Below are 13,953 nucleotides of genomic sequence, written 5' to 3'. Positions count from 1 at the left end.
AGACATTGTAGTTAAGGAGGAGGAGTGTGAAATATTAGATGAGATAAACATAGTGAGAGAAGTAATATTAAATGGTATAGCATCTTTGAAAGTAGATCAATTGCCAGGCCCAGATGAAATGTATTTCAGGTTGTTAAGAGAAGCAAGGGAGTTAATAGTGGAGGTTCTGACCATTCTTTTCCAATCGTCTCTGGCTACAGACACGGTACTGGAGGACCGATAATGTTGCATCATTCTTTAAGAAAGGAGAAAGGGATAGACTGAATAATTACAGGCCAATCAGCCTAATATTGGTTGTGGACAAATCATTGGAAAAAATTCCAAGGAACAGTATTATTTGTCATTTAAAAAGGCACGGATTAATCAAGGACAGTCATCATCTGTGTTCTCAAGGGCAATTAGGAATGGGCAATAGATGCTGGCCTTGCCAGCAGTGCCCACATCCCAGGAACAAATAAAGAAAGATATGTTCCCTTTAAACCCTGCGGCCACGCAATGCTCTAGAGATCCCGTGCAGCCAGTGAGCCAGCTTTTAAATTGAAAAAAAGGCAAGAGGTTACACAATAAATGGTAGGATACTGAGAAGTGTAGAGGAACAGAGTGACCTTGGAGTGCATGTCCACAGATCACAGAAGGTAGCAGGATAGATAGATAAGGTGGTTAAGAAGTCATATGGGATACTTGCCTTTATTAACCGAGGTATCGAATACAAGAGCAGGGAGGTTATGCTTGAACGGTATAAAACACTAGTTAGGCAGCAGCTGGAGTACTGCATGCAGTTCTGGTCACCACATTATAGGAAAGATGTGATTGCACTAGAGAGGGTACAGAGGAGATTGGCAAGGATGGTGCTAGGACTGGAGAATTTTAGCTATGAGGAAAGGCTGGGTTTGTTTTCTTAGGAACAGAGGTGGCTGAGGGGAGACTTGATTGAGGTGTATAAAATTAGGAGGGGTCTAAATAGAGTTACCTATTTCCCTTAGCAGAGGGGTCAATAGCAAGGGACATAGATTTAAAGTAATTGGTTAGAAGGATTAGAGGGGAGTTGAGGAAAAAAATGTCACCCAGAGGGTGGTGGGGGTCTGGAACTCACTCCCTGAAAGGGTGGCAGAGGCCTACTCCTACTCCTGCTCCTACTCCTATTTCTTATGTTCTTATGAAACCCTCATCGCCTTTAAAACAATACTTAGATATGCACTTGAAGTGCCGTAACCTACAGGACTACAGACCAAGAGCTGGAAAGCGGGGTTAGGCTGGATGGCTCTTGTTTGGGAGGCGTATAAGCTCAGTGTACGATGGGATGTTTGGTTTTAACTTCTGAAAAGCTCTCTAAGATGTTTGTTTTTACATCAAGCGCTATAAATAACATGTTGTTTCTTGATGATAAATGTTGTCAGTTAATCAGAGGAGACTGTTGCAATCTCTTTCATACATGCACACAGAGAAACACTTTGGTTTGAGGGCATGTTAATAAGGTGTTTTATTAAAAGAAAAGGCTGATGCCTAGACAAATGATCAATTCTGCAATCACTTTCGTATCATTAAAAAACCTGAAAACATTTATTAAGACCTTCAAAATTAACAGCAGGCCTTGTCGGAAAATATAAGCCCTTGGTGACACTAGTCAAAGAATTAAATGTAAATAGAATGCGGAGGCATAGCTGCAACGGCATGAGCTTGTACTGCCACACCTGCTTGTCCAGTCCCAGGATTTTGACCCAAAAGGAGTAGAAACCTTTAAATCAATGAAAATGAAAAATTAGGACTGACAGTACGTGCAATGCTAATCCGCCCCTGACCTCGAGCAGCACTCGGGAATGGCCCTATAATAACAGGAGCATTGTTATGAATGATCCGATAGTGTAAGAATCAAAATAACAATGACTTTTGGAAAATTGGGAGTGCTTTGAGCGTGAGCGCTCTGCATCTGAAAATGCAGAGGGCAGATCCTTTGAAATTAGCTCCTCCCACCAATGCTAATAAGCTCTCTGGCATGTGCGATGGGCGCAGGGAGCATAGCGTAGTGCATGATTGCTGGGGTGACAGAAATCTGGTGCTCTATCAGCTCGTAAAAGGCTGCTACATAACATCAAAGGGGGAAATAACTGTACTAACTACCGGAGAAAAATAATGGCTGAAACCGAAATGATTTCTTGGAGGTCAGAAAGTGCAGCAAAAGTTGAAAGGCTCCTTACACTGGGCCTAAGTTAGAATGACCCCAGTTTTTCTATTGGTGATTAGAATATCAGGAGAAGGCAGCACATAACCATTCGGAGAAAACTTGGACTGGAAGGGATCTTCCAACTTGGAGCACCAGATTCAAGGAGAGAGCACTACCAATATTTGGTTCCAAAGGGGATGGAATATTTGAAGGCATGAGACCACAACTCAGCAAGCATCCTCTTTTTATTAATTCCATTGTTACATTCACCCACAAACAAGCATACTTTGCTCACCAATACCAAGGCACTGGATCACCTGGGCACAGTGAATATTGGAAAATCTGGAAAAAGAAACCCACCCAACTTTTCTCCATTTAAATTAACGGAGAAAAATTGACCGATTCCTTTATAGGCATGTGCTCCAACCCTCCCGATTTTATGATATTTGGCACACACATGCGATCCAGTGCACAGGCTCAGGAAAACATCCCCATATATATTGACAACTTACTTCTGCCACAAGGCTGTTCTCTCCTGACATCATTGTAACTGTTATGTATGTATGTAAACCTCACCAATATGTAAGACTTGCCACTAGGGGGCACACCTGTGGGAGACCTAAGGGTCACCTGTTCACCCTGGGGCAAGCAGGTATAAAAGGTGATCCACCATGCTGCTTCCCCACTCTGGAGCCTGAATAAAGAGACTAAGGTCACAACAGTTTGAGCTTGCAATACAGTCCTGTGGATTTATTCTGAACACAACAAATTGGCGACGAGTAATGGATCACGAACTTTCACGCGGTAATGGCTGTCATTGGTATTCTTGAGAGATTTGTTGAGGGTGATGATTGGGATGAGGGTGATGAGCGCCTCGACCAGTACTTTGTGGCCAATGAACTGGACAAGGCTGAGACAGCGATCAAGCGGAGGGTGATTCTCCTCACCATATGTGGGTCTTCGATATATGGCCTCCTCAAAAATCTGCTGGCACCGGTCAAACCAACGGACAAGTCTTACACAGAGCTGTGTACGCTGGTTCTGGAACACCTCAAGCCGAAGGAGAGCATCTTGATGGCCAGGTATCGCTTTTACACGCACCATCACTATAAGGGCCAGAACGTGGCGAGTTTTGTCGCCGACCTAAGACGCCTTGTGGGACAGTGCGAATTTGCAGGATCTTTGGGGGAAATGTTGCGGGACTTTTTCGTGCTTGGAATCGGCCACAAGGTTATTCTTTTCAAACTGCTGTCTGCCGAATCCCTAGATCTGAGCAAGGCCATCACGATTGCACAAGCCTTCATATCCACAAGCGATAACACGAAACAGATATCTTCACAGAATTGAAGCTCACCGGCAAGCACTGTGCATAAAATAATGTTTTCAGTGGGCAGAACTGTACAGGGCAGGGCCCACACAACCGCAGAGGCCAGACCTAGGCCTAGAATGACTCAGAGTTCGCCGCGGGGCGTGAATGCGTATCCATTAGCACCATGTTGGCACTGCGGGGGTGATACGTCCTTACTATACAGTATAAATGCACACGAGGCCCATGCTTGAGAGAAGGTCAGTCTGTGACCTGTCCTTTATTTCATAGCACTCAAGTGCAGGAAGTGGGTGAAGCTTCCCCTTTTATATCTGAAGGTCCAGGTTAGGAGTGTCTCCCACAAGTTCACCACCTAGTGGTCAGTGTTCTCACAGTGTACAACTTAGGTCAGTTTATACATGGGTTACAATACTGGTTGAATACATGACATCACCTCACCTCACCCCCCCAAAGTCTTATTGGGATCACAGGTTGAGTCTCTCTGGTGGTTTACGCTCCTTTGTAGAGCGCCTGAGTTGGGGCTCCGGTTGTCGGGCGCTGGCCTGAGTGTCTGCTGTTTGCGGTGCCTCAGGCCTGTCCGGACTGCCCACAGTGACTGGGCTCGCCTCCACTTGGTTCCGGTGTTCGGTCACCTGTGGTGGAGTGAACTCTACATCGTGTTCTTCCTCTGCTTCTTCTATGGGGTTGCTGAACCTCCTTTTTGTTTGATCCACATGTTTGCGGCAGATTTGTTTAACTACCTATTTCCCTCTTTGACAATCACAGTGCCTGCGAGCCATTTGGGCCCTGCAGCGTAGTTGAGGAAGAAAACAGGGTCATTTACATCAATACATCGCGCCCTCGCATTCCTGTCATGGTAGTCATATTGTGACTGGCGCCTGCTCTCGACAATTTCTTTCATGGTGAGGTGTATAAGGGATAACCGGGTTTTGAGCGTCCTTTTCATTAGCAGCTCTGCAAGTTGGAACCCCTGTGAGCGAGTGTGGTCGGGATCTGTAGGCCAACAGGAGACGTGATAAGTGGCATTGTAGGGAACCCCCTTGGATTCTGAGCATCCCCTGTTTGATTATCTGCACTGCTCGTTCTGCCTGGCCATTTGAGGCCGGCTTGAATGGTGCCGTTCTAACATGGTTAATTCCGTTGCCTGCCATGAAGTCCTGGAATTCAGTGTTTGTGAAGCACGGGCCATTGTCGCTGACCAAGATGTCCGGTAGACCGTGGGGAGAACATTGCCCGTAGCCTTTCTACCGTGGCAGAGGATGTGCTTGAATTTAAAATGTCACACTCGATCCATTTGGAGTAGGCGTCTACTACAATCAAAAACATTTTCCCCATGAAAGGACCTGCGTAGTCCACATGGATGCGTGACCAAGGCTTGGCGGGCCATGGCAAGGGGCTAAGGGGGGCTTCCCTGGGCGCATTGCCCAGCTGGGCACAGGTGTTGCACCTGCGAACACAAAGTTCCAGATCTGCGTCTATCCCTGGCCACCAAACGTGTGACCTGGCAATTGCCTTCATCGTGACAATGCCCGGGTGCCCATTGTGGAGTTCTCTGATGAACACCTCTCTGCCCATCTGGGGCATGACTACGCGGTTTCCCCACAGTAGGCAATTGGCCTGAATTGTGAGTTCATCCCTGCGCCTGTGAAATGGTTTAAATTCCTCAGGGCATGCCCTGTACGTGGCTGCCCAGTCCCCATTCAGGACACATTTCTTGACTAGAGACAATAGTGGGTCTCTATTTGTCCAGACTTTAATCTGACGGGCTGTCACGGGTGAGCCTTCACTTCCGAAAGCTTCAACAGCCATGACCATCTTGGCAGCATGCTTGGTAGCCCCCTCAGTGGTGGCTAGTGGGAGCCTGCTGAGTGCATTGGCACAGTTTTCGGTGCCCAGTCTGTGCCGAATTATGTAGTCATAGGCGGCTAACGTGAGTGCCCACCTCTGTATGCGGGCCGATGCGTTTGCATTTATGGCCTTGTTGTCGGCCAAAAGGGACGTTAGGGGTTTGTGATCTGTCTCCAGCTCCAATTTCCTGCCAAACAGGTACTGGTGCATTTTCTTTACCGCATATACACATGCGAGCGCCTCCTTTTCTACCATCCCGTAGCCCCTTTCTGCCTGGGACAGACTTTTGGAGGCATAAGCTACTGGCTGTAACTGACCCTTGGCATTGACATGCTGCAACACACACCCGACACCATAGGACGACGCATCGCACGTTAACACAAGTTTCTTACATGGGTCGTATAGCGTTAACAGATTGTTGGAACATAACAATTTGCGTGCTCTATTAAAAGCCCTTTCCTGGCTGTCCCCCCAGACCCATTCGCAACCTTTGCGTAGGAGCACGTGTAGCGGCTCTAGCAGCGTGCTCAATTTGGGAAGAAAGTTACCAAAATAGTTGAGGAGCCCCAGGAATGAACGCAGCTCCGTCATGTTACGGGGTCTGGGTGCTCTCTGGATCACTTCCGTCTTGGACGCAGGAGGGCTGATCCCGTCTGCTGCTACCCTCATCCCCAGGAATTCTACCTCTGGAGCTAGGAAGACGCACTTCGCCTTTTTCAGTCGCAGCCCTACCCGGTGCAGTCTGCGTAGCACCTCCTCCAGGTTGTGGATGTGTTCTTCAGTATCGTAACCCGTAATGAGGATGTCGTCCTGAAAAACCACCGTCCCTGGAATCGACTTGAGGAGGCTTTCCATATTTCGTTGGTGATCGCGGCGGCCGAGCGAATCCCGAACGGACATCTGTTGTACTCAAACAACCCCTTGTGTGTCGTGATGGTGGTCAGCTTCTTCGACTCACTCGCCAGCTCCTGGGTCATGTAAGCTGAGGCCAAGTCCAATTTTGAAAAAAGTTTGCCACCGGATAGCGTCGCAACGAGGTCCTCCGCTCTCGGTAGCGGGTACTGGTCTTGGAGTGACACCCAATTGATGGTGGCCTTGTAATCGCCACATATCCTGACCGACCCATCCGCCTTGAGCACAGGCACAATCGGGCTTGCCCAGTCACTGAATTCGACTGGCGAGATGATGCCTTCCCTCAGCAGGCGGTCCAATTCGCCTTCTATCTTTTCCCGCATCGCATACGGCACCGCTCTGGCCTTGTTGTGTACTGGCTTGGCGTCCGGGTTTATATGAATCACTACCTTGGCCCCCATGAAAGTGCCAATGCCGGGTTGAAATAATGATTCAAATTTGTCCAGGATCTGTGAGCATGATACTCGCTCCACAGAGGAAATTGCATTGACATCGCCCCATTTCCAGTTCATGACAGCAAGCCAACTCCTCCCCAGTAGTGCGGGACCGTCCCCTGGGACAATCCAGAGTGGCAGTCTGTTCTCAGAATCTTTGTGGGTCACGACTACCGTGGCGCTGCCTAACACCGGAATGATCTGCTTTGTGTAAGTCCGTAGCTGTGCGTCAATCGCCGTTAATTTTGGCCTCCTGGCCTTGGATGCCCACAACTTTTTGAACTGTTTGATACCCATCAGGGACTGGCTGGCCCCCGTGTCTAGCTCCATTGATACTGGGATGTCATTGAGGAGCACTTTCATCATTATCGGTGGCGTCCTGGTGTATGAACTGTATACGTGCTCCACATGAACTCGCTGAACTTCAGCTTCCAGTGATTTTCCCCAGCATTCATTTCTTCAGGTATTTTGCTCACCTCTGCAAACTCCAGCTGAGTGTGTGCCTCCATGCCTCCAGCATGAGCTGCGGTTTGAAACAAAAGGTCCCTTGCCAGTCAATCGTCCCTGACTGCCCCTGTTATTGCTAGTGGCCATGCTCGCGTGGTTTAAATCCCAGTTTCTTGTCGCTATTGATACGTCCTTACTATACAGTATAAATGCACACGAGGCCCATGCTTGAGAGAAGGTCAGTCTGTGACCTGTCCTTTATTTCATAGCACTCAAATGCAGGAAGTGGATGGAGCTTCCCCTTTTATATCTGAAGGTCCAGGTTAGGAGTGTCTCCCACAAGTTCACCACCTAGTGGTCATTGTTCTCAGTGTACAACTTAGGTCAGTTTATACATGGGTTACAATGCTGGTTGAATATGTACGCTGGTGCGGGAATACCTTAAGCCGAAGGAGAGCATCTTGATGGCCAGGTATCGCTTTTACACGCACCATCACTATAAGGGCCAGAACGTGGCGAGTTTTGTCGCCGACCTCAGACGCCTTGTGGGACAGTGCGAATTTGCAGGATCCCTAGGGGAAATGTTGCGGGATATTTTCATGCTTGGAATCGGCCACGAGGTTATTCTTTGCAAACTGCTGTCTGCCGAATCCCTAGATCTGAGCAAGGCCATCACGATAGCCCAAGCCTTCATATCCACAAGCGATAACACGAAACAGATATCTTCACAGAATTGAAGCTCACCAGCAAGCACTGTGCATAAAATAATGTTTTCAGTGGGCAGAACTGTACAGGGCAGGGCCCACACAACCGCAGAGGCCAGACCTAGGCCTAGAGTGACTCTAGAGTCCGCCGCGGGGCGTGAATGCGTATGCATTAGCACCATGTTGGCACTGCGGGGGCAGTCATAGCTCATCAATATCGATTCAAGCCCTATGTGTGCAAGGGCTGTGGAATAATGGGGCATCTCCAGCGAATGTGCAAATGACCTGTGACTCACCACATGGCAAAGTCAGGAGAGGACGACCGATCCAGCGAGGATCACGCTGAACGAGCAGGAGAGGCAACTGAACCTGAGGATGAAGAGGAAGTATATGGGATACACACCTTCATCACCAAAAGCCCTCCGATGATGTTAAAAGTTGAACTCAACGGCACTCCAGTCTCCATGGAATTAGACACGGTGGTGAGTCAATCAGTTATGAGCCAGAAGGTATTCGAGAGGCTGTGGGACGACAAAGCACAACGACCCAAGCTGATCCCGATTCAGGCAAAGCTGCACACCTACACCAAGGAACTGATACCAGTTATTGGTAGTGCGGACATAAGAGTATCCCATGAGGGAGCGGTGCACGATTTACCACTGTGGATTGTTTCAGGTGATGGGCCAACGCTGCTTGGTAGAAGGTGGATGGGGAAGATTCGATGGAACTGGGAAGATCTCTGCGTACCTTCTCCGGCAAACGACGTCTCCCCTGCTCAAAGGCTGAGCAAACCCCCACCTTCAGCTGAAGCAGGCATCGAAGTGCAGATCCTTTGCAGATCCCCGAGGCACAGGCCACTCATCACGACCACGAGGAGGTAAAGATCAACTGAGCAACGGTACAGGTGCTGTACCCACCACCCAAAGCCGACGACCTCTTCGCGATGATGGAAGAGGCTCCAGGTCGAACATGCAGAATGGGACTCCGGCTGAAACAGAATCACTCAGAACCGAGCCTTACGTATGCTATCAGCAGAGAATGTACCATGATCGCACAGCTCCTCCACGCGACATCAGAATAAGTGATGTAGACCATGTTCAGGGCCCCAGATGGACCGCGAGCACTGTATTAGCCAAAGGGGGGGAATGGAGTGTGTGCGATGAAAATGGAGCGTTTGATTGTGAAACCATGGCCCCAAGTTTCCACACGCTACAAAACGGGTGCCCCTCCGAGCTGGGCGCCCGTTTTTCGCGCCGAGAACGGCGCCGGAAAAAAATCGCTTGATTCTGGAGCGCCCTGCAGCTCCATGTCTGCTTGGCGCGGCGCCCAGGGGGGCGGAGCCTACCACTCGCGCCGATTTTGTAAGTGGGAGGGGGCGGGTACCATTTAAATTAGTTTTTTCCTGCCAGCAACCCTGCGCGTGCGCGTTGGAGCGTTCGCGCATGCGCAGTGTGAAGGAAACATTGGCACTCGGCCATTTTTGTAGTTCTTTGTAGCTGTTTAATTTTTGAACATTTTTTAATAAAAGCACATTGTCCTTCCATGATCAGCACTGAGGCTTCTTGCAGCAGTGAGAAGGCTGCAGGAAGCCTCAGAAAGTTGAGGCAGCCGTTTCCCCCCCCCCCCCCCCCCCCCCCGCCGTCGGGAATGGCTGCTCAATTTGTGAGGCTTCCTGCAGCCTTCTCACTGTCTCCTTCCCCCCCCGCTGCGTTCGGTCGGGCCCGCACTCCCTCCCTCCCCCCCCACCCGCAGTCGGGAACGGCTTCCTCCTCCCCCCCTGCCGTCGGGAACGAACGGCTGCCTCAACTTGTGAGGCTTCCTGCAGCATTCTCCCTGGCTGAAGCACTTTCACACAGGTAGGAAGATGGCTTATTTAATCTTTTCTTTGCTTATAAATTTTTATTCAGGTTGGATTTATTTGTATAATATTTGTAGAAGTATAAATAAGGATTTATTGTAGAATTTAATGACTTCCCTTCCCCCCCCTCCCCCCCCCCCCCCACCTCGTTCTGGACGCCTAATTTGTAACCTGCGCCTGATTTTTTAATGTGTAGACAAGGTTTTTTCAGTTCTACAAAAATCTTCACTTGCTCCATTCTAAGTTAGTTTGGAGTACGTTTTCACTGTGGAAACTTTGAAATCAGGCGTCAGTGGCCGGACATGCCCCCTTTTGAAGAAAAAATTCTGTTCCAAAGTGAAACTGTTCTAACTGACTACAACTGCAGAAAAAAAAATGTGGAGAATTGCGATTTCTAAGATAGTCCGTTCTCCACCAGTTGCTCCTAAAAATCAGGCGCAAATCATGTGGAAACTTGGGGCCTAAGTACTGGGCAAACGCAGAAAGCATTTGGACCAGACCTAACTGCGAACTACAGATAACCAGGAACCACTGAAAGGACCTGGCCCCCAGCGACCCACGAACACGATCAACCTCGCCGTCAACCACAAGGATGAACCCACCACGTCAGGACTTCAACTCAGGCAATCGACCCAGGGATGCAGGGCACCAGATCGCCTCAACTTGCAAATAACTTGTACATAAGACTTTTGCGGGGGGGAAATTATGTTATGTATGTATGTAAACCTCACCAATATGTAAGATTTGCCACTAGGGGGCACACCTGCGGGAGACCTAAGGGTCACCTGTGCACCCTGGGGCAAGCAGGAATAAAAGGTGATTCATCATGCTGCTTCTCCACTCTGAATAAAGAGACTAAGGTCACAACAATTTGAGCTTGCAATACAGTCCTGTGGATTTATTCTGAACACAACAGTAACAGATTTATCTTTTTTCTTCTAATAGAGATTTCTATAGTGAGGAATGATTCAATTCAATGGAACTTAACACTTCATAACATACTCTACAAAGTGCAGGTGCTGACACAGCTACATGCACCTCTGGGCACTTAGATAGTGAAATTGAGGAGGGAGCACCATGAGCACCACAAGTGGGGAAGAACAAGCAGAGGAGGAACAAGAAGCAGTTGACCATAATGCCAACTCTAGGCATTCTCCAGCGGGCTAGGCCAGGGCTTGGCACCCCCCCCTGAACCTGCCTTTAGAAGGGATGAGCAAATGCTTTCATGATGTCCTTTGAAAATGCGCCTAGCACGTTACAAGGGTTGTCGCAGAGTTTGTCGCAGTGCACCTCTGACATCTCTGTACAACACAACTGTATGCACTTTGGAGCACGTGGCAACTTATGGATATCTGGAAGGAAGCCCCAGAGGGCCAAAGGGCTCCCAATGGACCCAACAGTGGAATGTTTGCTCAAACCTACCGAAATTGTGCTCAAGGTTAATTCTAGTTAATCTATGGAATTCTCTGCCCCAGAGAGCTGTGGAAGCACGGTCATCGAACATATTTAAGGTGGAGATAGACAGATTTTTGAGCGATAAGGGAGTGAATGGTTATGGGGAGCGGGCAGGGAAGTGGAGCTGAGCCTAAGATCAGATCAGCCATGATCTTATTGAATGGCGGAGCAAGCTCGAGGGGCCAAATGGCCTACTCCTGCTCCAAATTCTTATGTTATAGTTGAAGAACGTGCCTTGTGTTTTTACTCAGTAGCTGTACTGGGGTTTGCTCGGGATGAAGATGGCAGCCCTGGTCTCGCAGCAGCCATCCATTGTTTCCCTTTGCCTCCAAATAACATGGGTACACTGGACTATTGCTATAATGCGGCCTTGTAAAACTAGGCAGTACCTTATGCTCTGTTGGGATGATGGAATAACATATTGCAAAATTCTTCATAGGTGCTGCTGCTTTTTATGTTCCACCAGTAAAAAAAATACGTATAGTTTCCCAGACAACGAGGTCAAGGTTAACATAGTCAATGGATAGAAGTTGAGTTCCAAGATTGGGATTTTGAAGCTCATCAATTAAGAGTCTATTCTTAATGCGTTGCAAGCAGCTCCCTTCTGCTCTATTTAACAATATTGTTTTCTCCATTTTAAACAGATTGCTACAGAGGCAGTTGAAAATATTCGAACAGTTGTAGCTCTAACACGAGAAAGAAGGTTTGAACAAATGTACGAAGAAAGCTTGAAAATTCCTTCCAGGTAATGGCAGTCACACTTCCTTAGTTGACAGTGTAATGGTGGCTTCTGTTTAACAAGTGGAAAGATCTTGATTAGGACGGAATGGCTGATAAATTCGGCTCCATAGCAGTCGCTGTTTGGCCCTACAGGTGCCGATTCGGGTTCAAAATGGCATCTGCGGTGCACGCAGAGACTTCTGGTGCCTGTTGCGCCAGATGCCACCCTGGGTAGGTCGTTACTGCAGGCACAGAGAGTATGCGTCCGAAGTGTGTAGAGTAGGCAGAGCGTGACATCAATCAGCGTGCGATGCTGATTTGACACTAGCGCCACCATGCTGAAGCTCAATGCCCTAGCTAACTCCTCTTAAACACGCACAGCTGAACATGTGTTCAGCAGCAGGAAGGACTCCCCACCAGCGCTATTTAAAGGGATCAGCTACTTGCAGCTGATTAGATTTTTCATTTCTACTGGCTCTGTGTAAGTTTATGGAAACTGCTTGGAGGTTCCATGATCACGGGCGCAAAATCAGGCGTTACACAAGGAAGTTTTTGCGCTCCAACCGGAAATCACGGCATTAAAAAAATGTTGATTTAAGGAACTTCATTGTTGCTCAGTGCCCTGGAAAATAACATTGTCTATTGTATGGTTTTGCTTGGTGGAGGGAGGGGGAGGAGTTTTTGTTAACTTTGTTGCAGTAAAATTATGATTCATCCTTTGCCTTTGGTGTCTTGTATATCATTCCAACGTTCACCGGAGATGTGCCTTTATGGGGGCACATAGCGTGTCCAGTATTAGCTCCATCCCTCCGATTCCTCCATTTAGGAGAGCCGGTCCATTATGAGCTGACGATGTGCGACTCTTGGTCCGACAGCACCTCCATGTTGCCTCCACTGTGGGTGGTGTGGCTAGCCAATGGGGGGCCTCGCCTGGCTCCTCTTTGTCATCCTCCTCAGGTCCCCATTGGCAATGCCTGGCCCCGCATGTTGGCCAAATATACAGCACACCACAATGAATTTGGATACCTGGTGATGGGAATATTGAAGGCTGCCTTCAGAGCGATCCAGGCATCGGTCTGCCTGTAGGAGCTGGCATATTTCTGTCAGCACTTCCTTTCAGAAGCGCAGCCTTCTCACACACTGCTTCTCAGAGAGCTGGAGGTATGAGCATTCGTGCCTGTAAACCCGTCGGGGGTAAGTCCTCCTCCCCAAAGCCAAGAGCCCTTCTTCTGGCAATAGCATGGAGCATGATATGCTGTCAAACAAGTAATACCCCCATTAAATTCTCTCACTGAAGTTGTAAGGACACTGTAATGGCAGATAAAAGTGCCATTTGCAAGTCAGAGCTTCACGCAGCATGATGTGCGCAACCGTTGCAGTCAATGTGACCAGCGATGTAGGTCTCTCCATTTAAATACGCTGCCAATACCGCCTGCTGCACTCTGGGAATGCCTGGTTTTTCAGACGTTTCCTGGGGCGGGCAGGGTAGCGGAGCACTGCACTACGATTGACATCATAATCTCAGTGAAACTAAAGGGCGGGGCAGTAAGTTTTTGCGCCGCCACAAACCATGAGCCAAATTTGCCGATGCCCAGCTTTATGCCTAGAAACACAATTTACTGTCCTTTTGGGGCACAAACTGAGGCGCAGCCGAGCCGAAAATCCAGCCCCTAGAGTTGCAGGTTAGTTGCTGATTGATTTCTACTGGCCGTTGCTGATTTTGTACAAGTGTTTGGTGCTTTGTACAGTTCTTTAAAGTTGCTAGAGTCTACAGGGAGTGGTATGGCTGAAGGATGGTGTCCTGTCTTCAAGGATTCTGCAGACATAGGTGCAGTAGTAGACGTTGCATTTGGCCTACAGCATTCTGTATTCCAAAAGAGCTGACGACATTTCCTTCTCTCTGGGCAGAGAGCAGCAGGCGGAGCGAGCATGCAGCTATGCGAGGATTGCGGGCTTCCCCATGGTGCAGGGTGCCATTGACTGTACCCACATCGCTTGGTGGGCAACGCATCTCAACTCTGAGATGTACCGCAACCGAAAGGGATCCCACTCCATCTGTGCTCAGCTGGTGTGCGACCATACTCAGC

At 48.7% G+C, this 13,953-nt stretch overlaps 1 protein-coding gene across 1 annotated transcript in view; it reads left to right on the top strand.

Moving 5' to 3' along the window:
* abcb4 (ATP-binding cassette, sub-family B (MDR/TAP), member 4) overlaps positions 1-13,953 on the top strand; it is a gene marked incomplete at its 5' end in the record, with an annotated part of 136,652 nt that overhangs the window by 98,968 nt on the left and 23,731 nt on the right. The window contains one exon of the mRNA XM_070880061.1: positions 11,791-11,891. Coding sequence (XP_070736162.1) covers positions 11,791-11,891 — 101 coding nt within the window. The remainder of the gene's footprint in view (positions 1-11,790; positions 11,892-13,953) is intronic.

This window comes from Pristiophorus japonicus, chromosome 5, assembly GCF_044704955.1.
Source record: "Pristiophorus japonicus isolate sPriJap1 chromosome 5, sPriJap1.hap1, whole genome shotgun sequence".
Lineage (NCBI taxonomy): Eukaryota > Metazoa > Chordata > Chondrichthyes > Pristiophoridae > Pristiophorus > Pristiophorus japonicus.
The sequence above is the reverse complement of the archived record's forward strand: the minus strand, read 5'-3'. Positions and strand labels throughout refer to the sequence as shown.